General features: G+C 41.9%; 1 protein-coding gene across 3 annotated transcripts in view; it reads right to left on the bottom strand.

Moving 5' to 3' along the window:
- The window catches only part of LOC121547150 (nebulin-related anchoring protein), a 156,931-nt gene that overhangs the window by 116,653 nt on the left and 17,552 nt on the right, over positions 1-22,726 (bottom strand). For 2 of the 3 annotated variants that reach the window (XM_041858267.2, XM_041858268.2), the window contains 7 exons: positions 15,921-16,028; positions 14,852-14,956; positions 14,642-14,749; positions 14,395-14,502; positions 10,936-11,043; positions 9,962-10,078; positions 9,244-9,348 (listed from right to left, as the gene is read on the bottom strand). In XM_041858267.2, coding sequence (XP_041714201.1) covers positions 9,244-9,348; positions 9,962-10,078; positions 10,936-11,043; positions 14,395-14,502; positions 14,642-14,749; positions 14,852-14,956; positions 15,921-16,028 — 759 coding nt within the window. The remainder of the gene's footprint in view (positions 1-9,243; positions 9,349-9,961; positions 10,079-10,935; positions 11,044-14,394; positions 14,503-14,641; positions 14,750-14,851; positions 14,957-15,920; positions 16,029-22,726) is intronic. The other variant, XM_041858269.2, reaches the window with a different exon arrangement.

Below are 22,726 nucleotides of genomic sequence, written 5' to 3'. Positions count from 1 at the left end.
GCAGCGATACACCATCCCATCTGGTTTGGGCTTAGTGGGACTATCATTTGTTTTTCAACAGGACAATGACCCAACACACCTCCAGGCTGTGTAAGGGCTATTTTACCAAGAAGGAGAGTGATGGAGTGCTGCATCAGATGACCTGGCCTCCACAATCCCCCGACCTCAACCAAATTGAGATGGTTTGGGATGAGTCGGACCGCAGAGTGTAGGAAAAGCAGCCAACAAGTGCTCAGCATATGTAGGAACTCCTTCAAGACTGTTGGAAAAGCATTCCAGGTGAAGCTGGTTGAGAAAATACCAAGAGTGTGCAAAGCTGTCATCAAGGCAAAGGGTGGCTATTTGAAGAATCTCAAATATAAAATAATTTATTTTTTATTTAACACGTTTTTGGTTACTACATGATTCTGTATGTGTTATTTCATAGTTTTGATGTCTTCAATATTATTCTACAATGTAGAAAATAGTAAAAAATAAAGAAAAACCCTTGAATGAGTAGGTGTTCTAAAACTTTTGACCGGTAGTGGTCTGTTCTAACAAAAAAAGGTTTTAAAGTCTCTAGTACAGCCAATATTAAAAACTGTCAAATGCATTCGTGAATTCAATCACTTTAGCCAACATGTTGCGGTTTTTTCATTGTTTAATTATTCAAGGCTCCCTTTATTATTTTGTTTTATAACTAAAATGCTTGACTGTATTTAAAGACATGGATGACTTGTATGCTGTGTGATGACATGCACAAATGAATGAATGATTGATTGATATACTGTATATTGAAGTAGGCCTTTATGCCAATAAGTAAGTTACGCTAAAACAGCTACAGTAAACAGCACTCTTAGGTCTACAGCTCCCTGTCATTTCAATAACTTGGCTTCTTAAAGATGCCCTCTGGTGGTCAAACTAGCATTAATGGCAACAATGGCTGACAGTAAAATACTATGACATCATGCATTCCAACAGTGCCATACCATTCATTTACATTTACATTTTAGTCATTTAGCAGACGCTCTTATCCAGAGCGACTTACAGTTAGTGAGTACATACATCATTTTTTTTATACTGGCCCCCCATGGGAATCGAACCCACAACCCTGGCATTGCAAACGCCATGCTCTACCAATTGAGCTACATCCCTGCCGGTCATTCCCTCCCCTACCCTGGACGACGCTGAGCCAATTGTGCGCCGCCCCATGGGTCTCCCGGTCGCGGCCGGCTACGACAGAGCCTAGCAAGCTGTGCTGCAGTATGAAGCTACTTTTAAAAGGAAGAACCACTGTACACACGCATACGCACAAGCGCTAGCACACGCACTCTACACACACGTACATTGTAATATTGTTGTATGGTGGTATTATACACTGCTCAAAAAAATATAGGGAACACTTAAACAACACAATGTAACTCCAAGTCAATCACACTTCTGTGAAATCAAACTGTCCACTTAAGAAGCAACACTGATTGACAATAAATGTCACTTGATGTTGTGCAAATGGAATAGACAACAGGTGGAAATTATAGGCAATTAGCAAGACACCCCCAATAAAGAAGTGGTTCTGCAGGTGGTGACCACAGACCACTTCTCAGTTCCTATGCTTCCTGGCTGATGTTTTGGTCACTTTTGAATGCTGGCGGTGCTTTCACTCTAGTGGTAGCATGAGACGGAGTCTACAACCCACACAAGTGGCTCAGGTAGTGCAGCTCATCCAGGATGGCACATCAATGCGAGTTGTGGCAAGAAGGTTTGCTGTGTCTGTCAGCGTAGTGTCCAGAGCATGGAGGCGCTACCAGGAGACAGGCCAGTACATCAGGAGATGTGGAGGAGGCCGTAGGAGGGCAACAACCCAGCAGCAGGACCGCTACCTCCGCCTTTGTGCAAGGAGGAGCAGGAGGAGCACTGCCAGAGCCCTGCAAAATGACCTCCAGCAGGCCACAAATGTGCATGTGTCTGCTCAAATGGTCAGAAACAGACTCCATGAGGGTGGTATGAGGGCCCGACATCCACAGGTGGGGGTTGTGCTTACAGCCCAACACCGTGCAGGACGTTTGGCATTTGCCAGAGAACACCAATATTTGCAAATTCGCCACTGTGCTCTTCACAGATGAAAGCAGGTTCACACTGAGCACATGTGACAGACGTGACAGAGTCTGGAGACGCCGTGGAGAACGTTCTGTTGCCTGCAACATCCTCCAGCATGACCGGTTTGGTGGTGGGTCAGTCATGGTGTGGGGTGGCATTTCTTTGGGGGGCCGCACAGCCCTCCATGTGCTCGCCAGAGGTAGCCTGACTGCCATTCGGTACCGAGATGAAATCCTCAGACCCCTTGTGAGACCATATGCTGGTGCGGTTGGCCCTGGGTTCCTCCTTATGCAAGACAATGCTAGACCTCATGTGGCTGGAGTGTGTCAGCAGTTCCTGCAAGAGGAAGGCATTGATACTATGGACTGGCCCGCCCGTTCCCCAGACCTGAATCCAATTGAGCACATCTGGGACATCATGTCTCGCTCCATCCACCAATGCCACGTTGCACCACAGACTGTCCAGGAGTTGGCGGATGCTTTAGTCCAGATCTGGGAGGAGATCCCTCAGGAGACCATCCGCCACCTCATCAGTAGCATGCCCAGGTGTTGTAGGGAGGTCATACAGGAAAGTGGAGGCCACACACACACTACTGAGCCTCATTTTGACTTGTTTTAAGGACATTACATCAAAGTTGGATCAGCCTGTAGTGTGGTTTTCCACTTTAATTTTGAGGGTGACTCCAAATCCAGATCTCCATGGGTTGATAATTTGATTTCCATTGATAATTTTTGTGTGATTTTGTTGTCAGCACATTCAACTATGTAAAGAAAAAAGTATTTCATAAGATTATTTCATTCATTCAGATCTAGGATGTGTTGTTTAAGTGTTCCCTTAATTTTTTTGAGCAGTGTACATTATACATTGTGTTGTAGATATACAGTGAGGGAAAAAAGAATTGGATCCCCCGCTGATTTTGTACATTTGCCCACTGACAAAGACATGATCAGTCTATAAGTTTAATGGTAGGCTTATTTGAACAGTGAGAGACAGAATAACAACAACAAAATCCTGAAAAACGCATGTCAAAAATGTTATAAATTGATTTGCATTTTAATGACGGAAATAAGTATTTGACCCCTCTGCAAAACATGACTTAGTACTTGGTGGCAAAACCCTTGTTGGCAATCACAGAGGTCAGACATTTCTTGTAGTTGGCCACCAGGTTTGCACACATCTCAGGAGGGATTTTGTCCCACTCCTCTTTGCAGATCTTCTCCAAGTCATTAAGGTTTCGAGGCTGACGTTTGGCAACTCGAACCTTCAGCTCCCTCCACAGATTTTCTATGGGATAAAGGTCTGGAGACTGGCTAGGCCACTCCAGGACTTTAATGTGCCTCTTCTTGAGCCACTCCTTCGTTGCCTTGGCCGTGCATTTTGGGTCATTGTCATGCTGGAATACCCATCCACGACCCATTTTCAATGCCCTGGCTGAGGGAAGGAGGTTCTCACCCAAGATTTGATGGTACATGGCCCCGTCCATCGTCCCTTTGATGCGGTGAAGTTGTCCTGTCCCCTTAGCAGAAAAACACCCCCAAAGCATGTTTCCACCTCCATGTTTGACGGTGGGGATGGTGTTCTTGGGGTCATAGGCAGCATTCCTCCTCCTCCAAACACGGCGAGTTGAGTTGAAAGAGCTTGATGTTGGTCTCATCTGACCACAACACTTTCACCCAGTTCTCCTCTGAATCCTTCAGATGTTTAGTGGCAAACTTCAGACGGGCCTGTATATGTGCTTTCTTGAGCAGGGGGACCTTGCGGGCGCTGCAGGATTTCAGTCCTTCACGGCGTAGTGTGTTACCAATTGTTTTCTTGGTGACTATGGTCCCAGCTGCCTTGAGATCATTGACAAGATCCTCCCGTGTAGTTCTGGGCTGATTCCTCAACGTTCTCATGATCATTGCAACTCCACGAGGTGAGATCTTGCATGGAGCCCCAGGCCGAGGGAGATTGACAGTTATTTTGTGTTTCTTCCATTTGCGAATAATCGCACCAACTGTTGTCACCTTCTCACCAATCTCCTTGGTGATGGTCTTGTAGCCCATTCCAGCCTTGTGTAGGTTTACAATCTTGTCCCTGACATCCTTGGAGAGCTCTTTGGTCTTGGCCATGGTGGAGAGTTTGGAATCTGACTGATTGATTGCTTCTGTTGACAGATGTCTTTTATACAGATAACAAGCTGAGGTTAGGAGCACTCCCTTTAAGAGTGTGCTCCTAATCTCAGCTCGTTACCTGTATAAAAGACACCTGGGAGCCAGAAATCTTTCTGATTGAGAGGGGGTCAAATACTTATTTCCCTCATTTTAAATGCAAATCAATTTATAACATTTTTGACATGCTTTTTTCTGGATTTTTTTGTTGTTATTCTGTCTCTCACTGTTAAAATAAACCTAACATTAAAATTATAGACTGATCATTTCTTTGTTAGTGGGCAAACATACTAAATCAGCAGGGGATCAAATACTTTTTTCCCTCACTGTATAGTGGTGTAAAATGTTTATATAATGTACTGTTTTATCTTTTGTTTTATATGTAATGTAGGTGCCTTAATGTGTTTGGACCCCAGGAAGAGTAGCAGGTGCACAATCCTCCACAAGGAGTCGCTAGAGCACGATGAGCCAAGGAAATCCCCCAGCCAAACCCGGACGACGCTGGGCCAATTGTGCGCCGCCCCATGGGGCTCCCAGTCACGGCCAGCTGTGACACAGCCTAGGATTGAACCTGAGGCTGTAATGGTGCCTCAGCCCTGGATACAGTGCCTTAGACTGCTGCGCCTCTCGGGAGGCCCCGTAACTACATTGTTCTTACATTACACTTGATTCGGTATAGCCTTTGAGCCAGGTCATAACATAGAAAACTTATTTTTAAAAATGTCTGGTAGTTAATGAAAGGGTGTACCTTGTTACAATTGTTGTTACCAGGTGCTAACCTAGTTATCAACACTGATATTACATGTGGATTTGATGGTAGTAGTGGCACTTGGTAGTTACATGTAACAAGGTCAGATTTTGGTTTGAGTTAACATGGTAATTCACAGGTGACTTTCAAACGTGTAAACGTGTAATTACAAAACATTAGTTACATAGTGGAACAAGAAAATGTGCAGCAGCATCAGTAATTACACATGTGGAATAACCTTCAAGTTGATGTGTAATTACACATTCCTTGTTACAATTCTGTAATAACTGATAGTGCTTGTTACCATGTAATTACATAGTAACACCAATGTAACTGCTATGTGTTACTACAGTGTAGTTACATAATAATAGGGACAATGTAATGTAAAGTGTTACCTGCTTTCTGTAGATAAGTGAATTTATGTACGGAAAAAATTGAGCCATAGAAACAATGACCTAACAATGACCTATTTTCAATGTCCAGAAAACACATATTTTCAACATTCGGATAATACTTATTTTCAACTTTCATTCAGAACCGAAAATGAACCGTCTGGAAAATATGTATTTTCAACGTCATTTGGCTTACTGGGACCACACAGCACTGATTCTGGATTCCCCTGTAGCTCAGTTGGTAGAGCATGGCGCTTGCAATGCCAGGGTTATGGGTTCTTTCCCACGGGGGGCCAGTATGAAAAATGTATGCAATCACTAACTTTAAGTCGCTCTGGATAAGAGCGTCTGCTAAATGACTAAAATGTGAAATGTAAGTGTATATTCTTGAAATGTATACCATCTAGCTATACAGTGAGGGAAAAAAGTATTTGATCCCCTGCTGATTTTGTACGTTTGCCCACAGACAAATACATGATCAGTCTATAATTTTAATGGTAGGTTTATTTGAACAGTGAGAGACAGAATAACAACAAAAAAATCCAGAAAAACGCATGTCAAAAATGTTATAAATTGATTTGCATTTTAATGAGGGAAATAAGTATTTGACCCCCTCTCAATCAGACCTTGACTTTTTCCACATTTTGTTACGTTACAGCCTTATTCTAAAATGGATCAAATAAACTTCCTCAATCTACACACAATACCCCATATAATGACAAAGAGAAAAAAACAGAAATATATTATTTACATAAGTATTCAAACCCTTTGCTATGAGACTCAAAATTGAGCTCAGGTGCATCCTGTTTCCATTGATCCTCCTTGAGAAGTTTATACAACTTGACTGAAGTTGACCTGTGGTAAATTCAATTGATTGGACATGATTTGGAAAGGCGCACACACCTGTCTATACAAGGTCCCACAGTTGACAGTGCATGTCAGAGCAAAAACCAAGCCATGAGGTCGAAGGAATTGTCCGTAGAGCTCTGAGACAGGATTGTGTCGAGGCACAGATCTGGGGAAGGGTACCAAAACATTTCTGAGCATTGAAGGTCCCCAAGAACACAGTGGCCTCCATCATTCTTAAATGGAAGAAGTTTGGAACCACCAAGACTCTTCCTAGAGCTGGCTGCCCGGCCAAGCTGAGCAATCGGGGGAGAAGGGCCTTGGTCAGGGAGGTGACTAAGAACCTGATGGTCACTCTGACAGCGCTCCAGAGTTCCTCTGTGGAGATGGGAGAACCTTCCAGAAGGACAACCATCTCTGCAGCACTCCACCAATCAGGCCTTTATGGTACAGTGGCCAGACGGAAGCCACTTTTCAGTAAATGGCACATGACATCTCGCTTGGAGTTTGCCAAAAGGCACCTAAAGACTCTCAGACCATGAGAAACAAGATTCTCTGGTCTGATGAAACCAAGATTGAACTCTTTGGCCTGAATGCCAGGCGTCACTTCTGGAGGAAACCTGGCACCATCCCTACGGTGAAGCATGGTGGTGGCAGCATCATGCTGTGGGGATGTTTTTCAGCGTTAGGGACAGGAAGACTAGTCAGGATCGAGGGAAAGATGAATGGAGCACAGAGTACAGAGAGATCATTGATGAAAACCTACCCCAGAGCGCTCAGGAACTCAGACTGGGGCGAAGGTTCACCATCCAACAGGACAACAACCCTAAGCACACAGCCAAGACAACGCAGGAGTGGCTTCGGGACAAGTCTCTGAATGTCCTTGAGTGGCCCAGCCAGAGCCCGGACTTGAATCAGATCGAACATCACGGGAAAGAAAATAGCTGCGCAGCGACGCTCCCCATCCAACCTGACAGAGCTTGAGAGGATCTGCAGAGAAGAATGGGAGAAACTCCGCAAATACAGGTGTGCAAAGCTTGTAGCGTCATACCCAAGAAGACTTGAAGCTGTAATCACTGCCAAAGTTGCTTCAACAAAGTACTGAGTAAAGGGTCTGAATACTTACGTAAATGTGATATTTCAGTTTTAATTTTTTTATACATTTGCAAAAATGTCTAATAATCTGTTTTTGCTTTGTCATTATGGGGTATTGTGTGTAGATTGATGAGGGAAAAAAACAATTTAATGAATTTTAGAACAAGGCTGTAACTTAACAAAATGTGGAAAAAGTCAAGGGGTCTGAATACTTTCCGAATGCACTTTATATTTCTTGCACAGTATAGGTCAACTTTTGTACTATGGGGGATAGCAGATTGACATAGGCTAGTGCTTTTGCTGTTCGTTAGGCCTAATCATCTTGTTGGCTGACGAAAAGTAAATGTGGACAGTTCTTCCAATATCTTCAATATGCGCCTCGGAATTGGATAAGGACGCGCGCAGTTGGGTCCCTGATGTGTCTGTCTTTACTTGTAGCCTGTGAGCAAGACCCGATCACGTGAAGGAGAGCCATGTGAGTGAGAGGAGCTTCGGCACGCAGCCGGGAGAAGGGAATTATAATTATTATATTCAGCCCAAGGGCACAACGGCCACTTGCCGCAAAAGGCATGGATTTTTTCGGGGGGCATTACTGCCACACAAAGTGGATGCAGCCGGGAAATTCGAGGCATTATCAAGTGCTTGTCAAATTGTGAATGACAGACTGATGAAGTGTGCACAGCCTGCACAAAAAAACAAAGCAGAGCTCATGCCTTTCATGCAACTTTTTTCAAATCATTATTAGAGTCGCATCATGCAGCCTTAGAATGTATTAAAAATCAAAACATATAGCCCAACATTTGTATCACAACTAAAGTTACATAAATAACTCAACATTAAGCATATAGGAGTGCCTGTTTCTTTGTTAACCACTCAACACAGAATAGCCGCATGTGCGCACTCCCTCAAATCGTTTGGAGAAAATATTCTTTCTATTTTATTCAGCTATGTTCAATTGTATTCTTCATATTATAAAATAATATAAAATAATGCCACGAAATTCTAAGCAAATCTTGACTGCTCAATGAACTAGTGTAGCCCACAGCCATATGGCATAGCCAGATCAGGGCCTAACATGAGGACAATTCAGAGTATGCTATTCTGTTCTTCTGAAATAGACTACATTGTCTTCATATCATGTTCCTTTAGACCTGTCTAAAATAAATAATGGATTTATTGTGATGGTGTAGGCTATATTACATGGATTTATTATACTTTTTTAAATGTAGATGTTCCAAAGGTCTGCATCAGTGGCTTTTAGGCTATGTGTGAAAGCTAGTAGGTGCTAAATGTGTTTATGTTAATTAACGGTCAATTACCGTGAGACCGGCAGTTATTTGCTTGACAATCACCGGCTGACAAAATGTCATGACCGCAACAGCCCTACCCTCATACCATCATGGCCACCTAATCATCCCCAGCTTCCTATAGGCTCATTCATCCTCCCTCCTCTCCTCTGTAAATGTTCCCCAGCTCGTTGCTGTAAATGAGAATGTGTTCTCAGTCAACTTACCTTGTATGAGTTCCGTGTCTTTCCGGCCGAACCACCATCCACAATGACATGTTGTGCTCCCAAAGCTAGCGTGCTTACCACAACCCTAACAAAACCTTGGTCTTGGTTGGGCAAGGACGACTACTTCAGGTCTCAGGGAGGATGACATAACCCCACAATGTTTACTAGCACTAACTTGCTCACATCTGCTATTTATAGTATATGGCTATATGTTTTCCATTTACAAACCGTTCTAGCATCTATTACATATGCATTCCCCATACTCTGTAGTTCACCAATCTATTTTTGTGTTTAAATCTTAAACTATGACACGTGGGCAATGCTTAGCTAGTGCTTAAACTAGTATAGTATACTTTGCATAGCAACACCATATGAAAAGCATCTTTGCACATGCATCTGCCGTGTTGCTCATGCATTCCTCACATCGCTGCTGAACTTGGCGGCCTTGGATGCATTCTTGTACTGGGGCGTCTCACAGTAGTTGATGCTGTGGCCTTTAGTGTTCTCAAGGTCCTTCTTGTACTCAACCTGCCAGGGAGAAAACAGAGCACACATTACAATAGGTGTTACATTACAGTCAAACAGACACATAGACCAACTGGAACCCCGAATGTGTCTCTGAGCTCGATCCTGACGCCCCAAGCTCCACCTCTAAGGATGATGTGTATGGATGATGTCACTCTGTATGAATCTGCCCCCTGCATAGACTTTCCTGACCTTTGACCTCCACAGAACATCAGCTGAATAACAGCAGAATCTTTATCGAGGTGATTTGTAAGAGGAGAAATGGTTCAGAATAGATGCTCCAGTTAACGTGTTCCATTTGTCAACGTGCTCAAAGACAGATAGAATTCGCTAACCTTTCCCTGTCCATGGAGTTAAGCTAAGTCCATAGGGCCGAGCGGACATCAAATATATATTTTTTTTTTACATGTGAAAGATTCTGGGACACTATGTAAATGACTGTGGAACACGGCAATGCAAATAAGTGGACTTTTGTTATGATTTTGTCCTCTTCTGTTTCTTTCTTTATCCGTGTTGTTTGTGGTGTGCTCTACATTTATATACCCACAACCTTCCCATCTTTCCCCCCCAATTTTTGCCCCCATTTCTCATGTCCCAGGTCTCAGGTCTATCTCACCTCGCTGACAATCTTGTTGATTTTGCGGGCGCTCTTCAGGGCCAGGTTGTCCTCACTGGTCAGGCTGTGGAAGTGGGATGAGCCCTTCATCTTATTCAGGTCCTTCTTGTATTTCAGCTGGGGGGTTAAAAAGGGAAAGAGAAGCAGAGGAAGATTAAAAAGGAACGAAAGAATCCTCGGTCACACATTCCCCTCTGTCAGATTGCATAGCTTGTCTGTGAGCGCATCTTCATACATGCTGTACACAATCGGCAACACACACACAGGCACACACAACTACAAACACACACATACATGCATGCTCTCTCACTCTCTCACACACACACAGTCTAATTTGGTCTGTGGAGAGTTTGGAACATGACAGCACAGGATTCTTGGTGAGAGTCACGGGGAACGCTACTTATCCCTGTGACCATGACCTGAAATTCCGTCCGGCAACGCCAGACAAGGTGATGGATGAATGTGATCCTATTGTGTGTTTTGAGAATCCCTGGACCTATTTGGAAAATGTTTTTGAAATGAATCTTTCCTTCCTCCCTTCATTGAAGTAAACACAGAACCACTGAAGAAACATGATTGGATAGGTAGAAGTAAAGCTTCCACTACGTAGTTTTCACAGATCCAGTCATGGCATATCAGTGATTACTTCCAAGAAGAGAAGGAGGGATCCCTTTAAACTATCCTCTCTCTTTACTAAATTCCTCAATATATTGGCCAATCCATAGTGACATAGTCTGTCAATTGTGGTTCCTTACTGAAAATGAATTCACCCGCATACCCCAACGTATGCTCTTCTGCTTTAGGGGTGTCTGCTGCACAAAGTTGTATTGTGGGGGAATTTATTGGGGTGAAACCCCAATAAATTTACCCACAATACAACTTTTCACCCCAATAAATTCACTCACAATACAACTCTGTGCAGCCGACACCCCTAAAGTGGAGGAGCATACGTGTTCAGCAGGGACACTACTCACATCACTGGCGTGGGCCTGGGCTTTCTTGGCAAGCTGGTAGGCAGGAGTGATCATGGCTGGGAAACTGCCCTTCCCTCTCTGCTGCTCGTAATCTTCAGTGTAGGCAATCTGCAAGGAGGAAAACACATCAGCACACAGTCAATACTACAGAGACAATGGGATCAGGGCTACAGAGTATGGCAGACTTTTGTTCCGGGCTAACAAACACATTTGATTCATAAGACCTTGATTAGTTGAATTGAGTATTGTTGTGTTGGGCTGGAAAAGTCTGCACGCCCTATAGTTATCACATAATGCACATCCAATATGTACAGTGCAAACAATTCAGCAAATTATATAAGGGTATGAATACATGCACACACTGCCGTCAATCTCACCTAGTTTTCTAAACTCAAGTCATTGTCTGACAGAGACACCAATACGCTATCCTAATTCCAAAGCCTTATGTGAATAGCGATCATTTTTGCAGGCGAGAAAACGTTCTGTCTAGTTAGGTACCAGCATCATCCAGGTACGGCACTGTTTCACCCACTTCAGAGCCGATGGGTTGCACCTACTTTAGCATACATCAAATCATATCAAATAGTGACAACTACAATCCAAATAATATTGATTAAATAAAAAATATTATTAGATATGGGGAAAAATTGTTTGGAAAGTGAAAACAACTGGAAGTTAAAAGATTTAGGCATCTCTACGGCATTAAAGAATCTCAAACATAGTACAACAACCATCTCTGTGAAGATATACACTACCAGTCAAAAGTTTGGACACAGCTACTCATTCAAGGGTTTTTATTTATTTTTACTATTTCTTACATTGTAGAATAATAGTGAAAACATCAAAACTATGAAATAACACATATGGAATCATGTAGTAACCCAAAAAGTGTTAAACAAATACAAATATATTTGAGATTCTTCAAATAGCCACCCTTTGCCTTGATGACGGCTTTGCACACTCTTGGCATTCTCTCAACCAGCTCCATGAGGTAGTCACCTGGAATACATTTCAATTAACAGGTGTGCCTTCTTAAAAGTTAATTTGTGCCAATCAGTTGTGTTGTGACAAGGTAGGGGGGGGTATACAGACGATAGCCCTATTTGGTAAAAAGTCCATATTATGGCAAGACCAGCTCAAATAAGCAAAGAGAAATGACAGTCCATCATTACTTTAAGACATGAAGGTCAGTCAATCAGTCAGTCAATGTGGTCCTCTGTAGCTCAGCTGGTAGAGCACGGCGCTTGTAACGCCAAGGTAGTGGGTTCGATCCCCGGGACCACCCATACACAAAAATGTATGCACGCATGACTGTAAGTCGCTTTGGATAAAAGCGTCTGCTAAATGGCATATATAAAAATACGGAACATTTCAAGAACTTTGAAAGTTTCTTCAAGTGCAGTCGCAAAAACCATCAAGCGCTATGATGAAACTGGCTCTCATGAGTACCGCCACAGGAATGGAAGACCCAGAGTTACCTCTGCTGCAGAGGATAAGTTCATTAGAGTTACCAGCCTCAGAAATTGCAGCCCAAATAAATGCTTCACAGAGTCGGATTGCTGAAAAGAAACCACTACTAAAGGACACCAATAAGAAGAAGAGACCTGCTTGGGCCAAGAAACATGAGCAATGGACCGGTGGAAATTTGTCCTTTGGTCTGGAGTCCAAATTTGAGATTTTTGGTTCCAACCGGCGTGTCTTTGTGAGACGCGGTGTGGGTGAACGGATGATCTCCGCATATGTATTTCCCACCATAAAGCATGGAGGAGGAGGTGTTATGGTGTGGGAGTGCTTTGCTGGTGACACTCTCTGTGATTTATTTAGAATCGAAGGCACACTTAAACAGAATGGCTACCACAGCATTCTGCAGCGATACGCCATTCCATCTGGTTTGGGCTAAGTGGTATCATTTGTTTTTCAACAGGACAATGACCCAACACACTTTCAGGCTGTGTAAGGGCTATTTGACCAAAAAGGAGAGTGATGGAGTGCTGCATCAGATGACCTGGTCTTCACAATCCCCCCGGCCTCAACCCAATTGGGATGGTTTGGGATGAGTTGGACTGCAGAGAGAAGGAAAACTCCTTCAAGACTGTTGGAAAAGCATTCCAGGTGAAGCTGGTTGAGAGAATGCCAAGAGTGTGAAAAGCTGTCATCAAGGCAAAGGGTGGCTATTTGAAGAATCTCAAATATGAAATATATTTTGATTTGTTTAACACTTCTTTGGTTACTACATGATTCCATATGTGTTATTTCATAGTTTAGTTTATTATTCTACAATGTAGAAAATAGTAAAAATAAAGAACAACCCTTGAATGAGTAGGTATGTCCAAACTTTTGACTGGTACTGTACATGTATCAGATATCCTCTGTAGCTCAGCTGGTAGAGCACGGCGCTTGTAACGCCAAGGTAGTGGATTCGATCCCCGGGACCACCCATACACAAAAATGTATGCACGCATGACTGTAAGTCGCTTTGGATAAAAGCGTCTGCTAAATGGCATATTATTATTATTATATCAGGCTACTCATTGTAAGGACAATTTGTGTTGTCTGTTTCAACTGAAAAACGACTTTTCCACATAAGTTTGGAGCCAGACCAATTTATACCAATTGAAGAACACATCTGAAAGAGTGTTGTGGGTTATTGTCTTTCTGAGAGGCATTGTAAAAGTTAAACAACTATCAGCAGTACAAGAACTGTACTTCTAGAATATATGACAGGACATCAGTCCTCAAATGGGAGCTCTTTGGGGATAAGATACTTCAGTAGTTTAATTTATCAATAAAACCACTACCAATTGAATTTAACTTGCAGCCCTATAATCAATTAGGCATTTCGAATGTAATTAAATATTGAACAGGTCTCCCTCTTCACTTTTCTCAAAAAGAAAATAATACATAAGAATGTTTTAAAAGTTGTACTGAAAAATTGCATAATTATAGCAAAAAATGATGTACTTAAGCTTCCAGTTAACAGATACACAACTTCCTCTCAGAACATCCTCTCCAAGAGGCTAACATCTCTTGATTAGGTCGCTAGGTGTTGAACTAAGGTGGCTATAGTATTTTTAACAAGAGGGTCTACTTAAAAAATATATAGAATTTGCTCGCTCGCCTCACATAGAAAAATAATTATATCTGTTAATAATAATTGTATGGCCTTATTAATCCCCCCCTGAAAAAAACATGTAAGGGGGAGTAGCAAGGGCAAGACAAAATCTAATTCCTCATTGGTCCTTCCTCTTAACACGCTGATCTGCGAAGATTGGGTGTAAGCAATATGGCAAAAACTTCCCCTATCAGAGGACAAGGTAGAGTTACTACGTAATTGCTTATACCTATCACGTTTTTTCAGATCGACATAAGTGCCAAGGAGGTAGGTTTTTATCTGGACAGGACAAGTATCTTTAGACCCCAGAAACTATTTTCTGTGTCCTAAGCCCCAGTTGTTTTCACCTGGCTGAAGTTCCCAGCATTTTCTTTGGCAAAAGCGAATTCTGCTGCCCCAGCCTCTGAGGTGGCCTTTCCCTTCATCTCCTGCTCATACATCTGACGGTACTTCACCTAAGATATGATCACAGTGTCAACATTAGTGTACTGTATGCGTATTACTTTGCCAATGTGAATTTGTATGTGAATGCATCAGTTTGTGTGAGCATCTTTCTGTTGTTTGTGTGTGGGTGTGTGTGTCTCCTCTACTCACACCACTGGCCATCTCTGTGGCTTTCTTTGAAACTTGGTAGCCAGGAGTGAGATGGGCAGGGAAACTGCCTTTACCCCTCTGCTGTTCATACTCTTCAGTGTAGACATACTGAGAGGGAAAATACTACGTCATGGACACACCAAAAGTGACATAATTGCATTTGGATGAAAGCATAATCAGATTGTGTAGGGTTTGTAATAAATGCCTTACATCACTGTGGATCTGTCCTTGGCTTTTGGCCAGAAGCACTTCAGGGGTTTTGGCTACGGAGGTATATTTTGACACTCTCTCCTCGTGTCCTTTTTTGTACTCCACCTGAATAACAGAGAAACAAAAACAAAAATGGTAACATCTTATTTGCCCCCTCATAACATGCTATAACACTGAAATAATAAAATGAATAATAATCACAGCTAATGTCATGAGCTGAAATCAACTGGTTATTTTACGGTAACACTACCTGGCGCCCAAAGTACTGTTCTGCCCCTATAGAGGGAGCTCTGTTGGCAGTTTCACTTACGCTACTGGCCAAGGTATTTGCTTTCTTGGAAATCTGGTATCCTGGTGTGATCATGGCAGGTAAGCTGCCTTTTCCTTTCCTTTCCTCATATTCCTCAGTGTACCTGACCTGTCAATCTAGGAGACAGTATGTCCCCACACTTTATGACACAAACATGGTCAGACCACTACTGAATAACAAGTGTAGGAACGTTCCTTATGCCATAACTACGTGTTTTCTGTGTCATTTTGAACCACCTTAAATAGGCAAATTTGACAAGGTGGAGGTGTGTGTGTATATAACTATGATAAAGGTATGTGTAGGTTTGTCTGGGGGTTGTTTTTATGTTGGTTGGACGCCAGGGAGCCCCCAGTCTATGTAGAATATGGGAGGTGTAAGCCACAGAGGTAAATTGTGTCACTCTTTCTTCATGTCCCCTTTTGTACTACACTTACGATAGAATACATATTGTACTCATCTATATTTAGCACCTACCTGTACCTGCCTTGTATGGCAAAATCTTTAAATGTTTAGTTTGTTTAATAGCAGGGCAAATGCAGTTGTACTAAGTTTATAGTAATCACAGGGGCCATTTTAGACAATTTAATGTAGATCAAAAGTATTCTGTTTTGTTATGTGTTTTTTCTGTTTCGTTATGTGTGTTTATGTGTTATGTTTCCCTATGTTCCTTTTTGAAATTCAATACAAAATGAATCCCTTTTTTATTTTATATCTTCTCTTCAGACTTGTGTTTGTTATACAAAGAAGGAAGATACTCACATCACTGATGGTCTTTTGGGCTTGTGACATGCTCACAATCTCCTGATTGGTGATGGTGCCGGAGTACGAGTAGGTCTGCTTCTCCTCAAACTTAGCCTGATAGTCCTGCTGGTGAATCACAATGCACACAGAATCAACTAAGGACTATCATTATAATGGGGGCGGTTCCAGAAAGCAGGATCAATGAGTTAGTTAGCTAACTGTTCAGGTCCCAGTTTCCCAAAAGCAGTTTGTTTTGGTTGCGTTTTGTTTTGCCCAATAGGAAACGAATGGTGAATAATGTCATTGGAGTCAATTTTATTGTAAGTAAGAATATAATATGTTATTTATCGACTGCCTCAGACAACTCGTAGAACAGCTAAGTACGTCATTAGATGCTTTGTTTTTTTGTCACTTTAAACACCGATCTCCACTAAACACAATATCAAGATGTTTATCTGTCTTTCTGTGACCGCCGAGAACTTCAGAACTAATATGACAGTGACTACAAATAAATACATAGCTGCCCATTTCTTTGCATAACAAGCGAAGGATATCAAGACGCTTCAAATGAAAACCGATATTACTGTATTAAAATATAAATATACAGTACCAGTCAAAAATTTGGACACACCTACTCATTCAAAGGTTTTTCTTTATTTTTACTATTTTCTACATTGTAGAATATTAGTGAAGACATCAAAACTATGAAATAACACACATGGAATCATGTAGTAACCAAAGAAGTGTTAAACAGATTTTAGATTCTTCAAAGTAGCCACCCTTTGCCTTGATGACAGCTTTGCACACTCTTGGCATTCTCTCAACCAGCTTCACCTGGAATGCTTTTCCAACAGGCTTGAGTTCCTACATATGCTGAGCACTTGTTGGCTGCTTTTCCTTCACTCTGCGGTCCAACTCATCCCAAACCATCTCACTTGGGTTGGGGTTGGGCGATTGTGGAGGCCAGGTCATCTGATGCAGCACTCCATCACTGGTAGTGTACTTTGAGTATATAGCGAGTACGGAAGTCAACTGTTATTTTTCAAGTGCGAAACATAAGAACGCAAAAAGACAAGTATGTACTGAGTATGTACTGAGTTTACCAGAAGTTCTATAAGTGTACTTGTGAGGTCTGGAAAACAAAACATGCATGGGAGCATACTTTTTTGTTCCCCTCACCGGCTATCCCATGACACCTTGTGATGCAGAGAAAATTCCAAAAAACTTCTGAATTAATGGCGGACTGAAGTCCCCACTTGGGAGAAATTGCTCCAGAGGAATAAGGAATAACTTTGTAAAATGTAAGTAGTACGTTTATTTATTCACCAAATTATTTTTAAATGTTCAACAAATGATTTATTTCATATGAATTATGAATTAAAATCTTGAGTCACTGCTGTTTATCAGCCCGCTAGCCAAGCTAAGTTAGCTCGTCGGAAGCGATGGCTAGCTAGCAGGCGATCTTGTCCTGGTTATCAGCTGTTTGGGGATGAACAACTAAATTAAATAATCGTAAAATCAGCAGTGTCAATTGTGAAGACCCAAACAGTTTTTTAATCCTGAACTGGTGAACTTGCTTGCCAGCTAATGACAAATGTAGTAAATCTTTTTTTCCCCATTTGTTTTCAGGGACAGATGGCAACTGATGCATTCATTTCACTCAATGACATTGGTTTGGCAGGACAAAACAGTCGTGCCCGACTGGTTTGGAGGTCAGACATTTGAACATCTGATAAAGAATCGTAGGCAATGCAGCTGGCTGTGTTCTGTTCAATCTAGGCTTGCTAGACAGCCAAGTTATTTGTGCATTCTTCCATAATCAGTCAATACATGCATGCAGTGTCTGTTTACCTAACATTAGCTAACTTTCTTCTTGTCACTTTTTCCCTCCCCTCGTGTTTCTTGTGTTTCACCATTGCATATAATGAAAATGTTTTGAATAATGAAATGATCAATTAAAAGTAAATCGGTGACAACTTGATCAAGGCTATGAATATGCAAAAGTGTTTACAAAACCATTGCACATTAACAAATGTAGTTGTGGTTCTCAGCAACTTGAACCAGCACTGACATTTGAGCATTGAGGTTAATTTCTCCCCCCTTGGCCTTATGTTTCTGCTCGGCTCTCCTCAAGTTAAAGCACATCCCACCTCATCACCCAGACAGATGTAAAGAACTTGGGGACCTCCCGTCCACCAGATAAATCACTATCTCAGGAGTTTAGTCACTGTTAGAAGTAGATCCACACGTTATTCTCTATCAAGCAGAATTATCAGCTCATTATAACATATTAAGCTCATTCTAAAATACAGATGTGGGTGATTTCTGCCCCAGGTTTTTATTCCTGCCCAGCACAAACACCATGTTCAACTATTCATGGTCTACAATTTAGACCACAATTAGTTGAATGATGTGTTAGTGAAGTGCTGGAACAAAAACCTGTAAACTCCTGTCCTGTGTATAAAAAACCTGTGACTGTCATGACAAAATTTGCCCTCCTGTACTGAACAAGCTTTTGAATGTTGAACGTTCATCTCCTGGATGTCTCTCACTTGCGGATGCTAAAATGTTTTTTCTATTCAACTGAGCCGTTTACTTTATGGTCGTATGATATTTTATTTGTTATTGTTGTTGCATTGTCGAGAAAGAACCTGCAAGTAAGCATTTCATTGGACTATGTCTATCCTGTACATATGACTAATATAACTTTAAACGTATTTTGTACGGTGGACTGTGTTCTAAGGATTCTTGCACAGATACAGGAAAACCAATAAGGGATCATATTTATAAAAAATGTCAAGTGTTGATGTCTTCCCATTGTTCTGGTTTTGAGGCTTGGGCATCTGGGGGCTGCAGTTCATCGGTCTAATCTCCTGCAAGGAGAGAGAAAGACATTCGTAATATTACACTGGTGTATTAATTTCATTTAATATATATTCCTGTTTGATATGCATGCATATAATTAAATTGGACAGGTTTTCCTTTATGATATGCCAGTGTTTGTTTTGTATCCAATGCATGTAGCTTACATTAGGATGAAGTAGCCTAGGCCTTCTAATCTTGTTAGATTGCATCATATCGCCTATCAATATTAGTTATCAAACACCAAGCTATCTTGAACATCAGTGTCATTTAATAATATGCATGGGTGTTATAGTTGTATGAATTTATCACAATGCAAGCCTGCTAATTGGAAATAAAACACCAGCAGTCCTAATGCAATATTAGCTTCACAGTGAAACACTACTATTCTGGCTATTTATCATTCTTAAACAGTAAGCAAAATAGCTTATATGCTCTATAATGCATGAAAGCTTACCTGTCGTACGTCCACAACGATGTAGCAGCAGACCAAGCAATATGCGAGAGGAGGACCCCACATAAAATTATTCTGGTTGGTGTCAGCTTCATTCACTAACAGGTACTGAGAAAATCGATTCTTAACTTGTTTATTTGTTATTCGTGTTAAATATTTCCATTCTGGAATAGATGTTCAATGAATTGCTTGCACTAGTTGCTCACACTGCTACATTGGCAACAATGTAAACAGACATAGCGAGCTAGCATAAAAACTAGCTTTGTTGACGCCGGCTGCAAGATGATACAGTTTCCTGTTTAGGTTAGAGGTCACATCAAAGTACATTTAAAAATGTAAGGGATTTTAAGCAGTATACTCTCTCAGGTGTTCTTGGAAGATCAGCCTTGAAAGAACGGGAGAACGCAGAACGCAAGTGCGCCTTTTGGAACACAACCCTCCTCTCCTCGATAGCCTCCTCCTGTTAAGGATAGTCATGAGTACCTTCCCAGCGTCTAGCGTGGCAGTGTTTTAAAATCCACCACACCCCCTTTGCAGTGGCAGACTTACCATTAGGCAGAAGAGTCAACTGTCTCCAGCCTCACATCATCAAGGGGCCTCATGAGCAGGGCATAGATATTAAAAATAAATCTCAGCTCAAGGCCAAATTTGACTAGATTTGACTTTTCGTAGCAGGTTAGGAGAACTAGGTTAAGATTAGGAAAAGGGTTAGGGCTAGCTAAAATGCTAAAAATATCAACTTTTGATGTTAATTTGACAAAAGCTGGATCCCTTCTAGCCATGACTGTGCTGACAGCCCATGTATTGTTTCACGCGATATGATTCCAAAGTAAACTGCAGCAAAAACTCTGTGATGAGACGCTTTCAGGAGAGCGGGGCAGAGAAAATAAAAAAGTACCTAAGTTAACGCATTTCTTTAGTAAAAAGACAATACTTCCATCATCGTCGAGGACACAATGACGACAAGCCCAGTGACAGGCCTAGGCCTAGCTAGCACTTCAACAACCACTAGCATTAGCCTAGCTAGCACTTAAACAACCACTAGCATTAGCCTAGCTAGCACTTAAACAACCACTAGCATTAGCCTAGCTAGCACTTCAACAACCACTAGCATTAGCCTAGCTAGCACTTCAACAACCACTAGCATTAGCCTAGCTAGCACTTCAACCAGTAGCATTACTGCCTCTGCTGCTGTCGATGGCTCATCATCATCAGTACTACCGGCAAGCAGTAGCAGCAGCGCAGCATTCGCTGATGTCGAACCAGAGCGAGAGCTCAGAGAGGAAGATGCAAATTCAGATGCAGAGCCTGATTCACCCCCAGCCCTTGCTCCTCCAGAGTCACAAAGAGATCAGCACGTGGACTACTACAGAATGTGAGTCTCAATGATCGATTCACCCAGATACATATTTTTTGCTCTGTATGGATTTTTGTATCCAGTAGAGAACATGAAAAAAGCAGTGATGGATGGAATATTGGGCCAGAGCTGCAGGAACATGGACGCCTTCTCTGACTGCCTTTTTACACCAACAGAAATTGGTTGAACTGATTGAATTGGATTTAACAAGTGACATCAATAAAGCATCATAGCTTCACCTGGATTCACCTGGTCAGTCTGTCATGGAAAGAGCAGGTGTTCATGTTTTTTACACTCAGTGTATATACGGAACATGCTTGATTTGTATCTCAAATTAAGCAACGCCTTCCGCCTGCTTCTCACCCTCCCTGTAACTGTGGCCTCAGGGGAAAGGAGTTCCTACCTGAGGTCTAAAATGTCACAAGAGCGGCTGTCAGATCTTGCAATAATTTCAATAGAGCAGAGTTAGAAAAACGCTGGAAATAGAGGGCCTGATAGCAGCATTCACCAACGCTAAAGCCTGGAGAGTGAAGTTCAACATCTGAACACCAGCATTTCAACCTACAAGGTATACATAACTATTTTGACATAATGTAACTGTCTTTTAAACTATATTGCTGAATGGTTTTTGAATTGTGTTCTAAATCTGTGCTCCATAATTCTGTGTCCTAGCCAGGAGAGGTCAGCATCAGGTGTGTGGTTCCAGATTCCCAGTCTAGCTCCAACGATGTTGGTTGCCATGGCAGGTGAAATGAAGGATGTAAGTAGTAACATTTGACATTTTTCCACCAGGAGCCCTACAGCCCATCACTCCGAGGGTATGATTATGTGCATAGTTGTGTGTGTAATAAGGCATGTTTGTGTGTGTGTGTGTGTGTGTGGGACTCTTCAGGACTCCGCCTGAAGCAGTACGGGGTGCAGCCTAAAGCTCTGATTGGCAAGGCTAAAGATTTGAAGGAGATCAATGATTGGATCAAACAGCAGACTGGCGGTGAGGTGGATCACATCCTGACAAACCCCCTGGAAAGAAGTGCTTGCTTGGTTGCTCTGGGTGTTGTCTACTTCAAAAGGTACTAGAGGGCTGGGGTTCAAGTCCTTACTTCATCTCCTGAAGTTTCCACCTTTCACCTATCGGCTCTTATTTATGTGTGTGTGTACATACAGTAGATGGATAACTTTGTTCAGTCAAAGTAGAGGGATGGAGGACTTCCAGCTAGATGGGTAGGCGCTCACCCGCATTGCCATGATGAGGGGCTATCACTCTTTCACACTGTGGTAAATAAAGCCAGTTTGTTATTTTTAATTATTTCTTTCTGTTTTTAGAGGGAGAGAAACCAAAAGCCCCCCGTGCCTATTTTTCGACAATTGTCAGTGCACATGTCAAGTGTAATTGCGGCATTGTATTTACCCAAGTTCTCTTTGAAATCCGGGACCATCCGCCAGCATTTTTTTTGTTGTTGCCTGAAGCAGGACTCTAGTAGTCCTTCAGATGGATGTGTGGTTTCAGAGAGAAGCCAGCTGCGAGCCTGCGACCAGGCATGGTGGATGACATCCTTTCCTGCACAGCAATTTGAAGAAATCCAGTGGCGAATGGACTGTTTTAGTATATTTATTTGTTGTCTAATATTAGAAGGCTCTTTAAAGAGATTTGAGTTGTCAATGTGCCGCATTGCATTGTGATAAAAAAAAATATCTGTTCTTAATTAATGGCGTGGTTTCTTTTTAGCCAAATGTTGAATAGACTTGCAGACAAATTAATTAATGCAGGGACGAAAATAGGAATAATAGCCTACTGTGTGTAGTCATAAAAACAATTAGGCTAAATACATTGAAATGATTTTGTTGGGTAACGTATCGGCTCTCGGAACTCATTATTCATTCATTCAGAAGGTTAAACCCATAGGTTTTAGTAAATGTAATTAGATTACCAGGTTCATTTTTCATTAGGTTATAATAATCCATGCCTTCTGGGAATGTTAAAAAATCCTAAAGTTATGGGTGGAGTTAGACATTTGGCTGTCAGAAGTATTAAAATCAACCAATGTCAGCCTTTAATGCTTTATTATCCGAATGTTTAAAGTGCGTGTGGACGACGGAGAGAAACAAAATGGTGCAGTTTGAGGCAATGTGGCAGAGAGTGATGCAGGCGCT

This window comes from Coregonus clupeaformis, chromosome 31 (genome assembly GCF_020615455.1).
Source record: "Coregonus clupeaformis isolate EN_2021a chromosome 31, ASM2061545v1, whole genome shotgun sequence".
NCBI classification, from domain to species: Eukaryota; Metazoa; Chordata; class Actinopteri; order Salmoniformes; family Salmonidae; genus Coregonus; species Coregonus clupeaformis.
The sequence above is the reverse complement of the archived record's forward strand: the minus strand, read 5'-3'. Positions and strand labels throughout refer to the sequence as shown.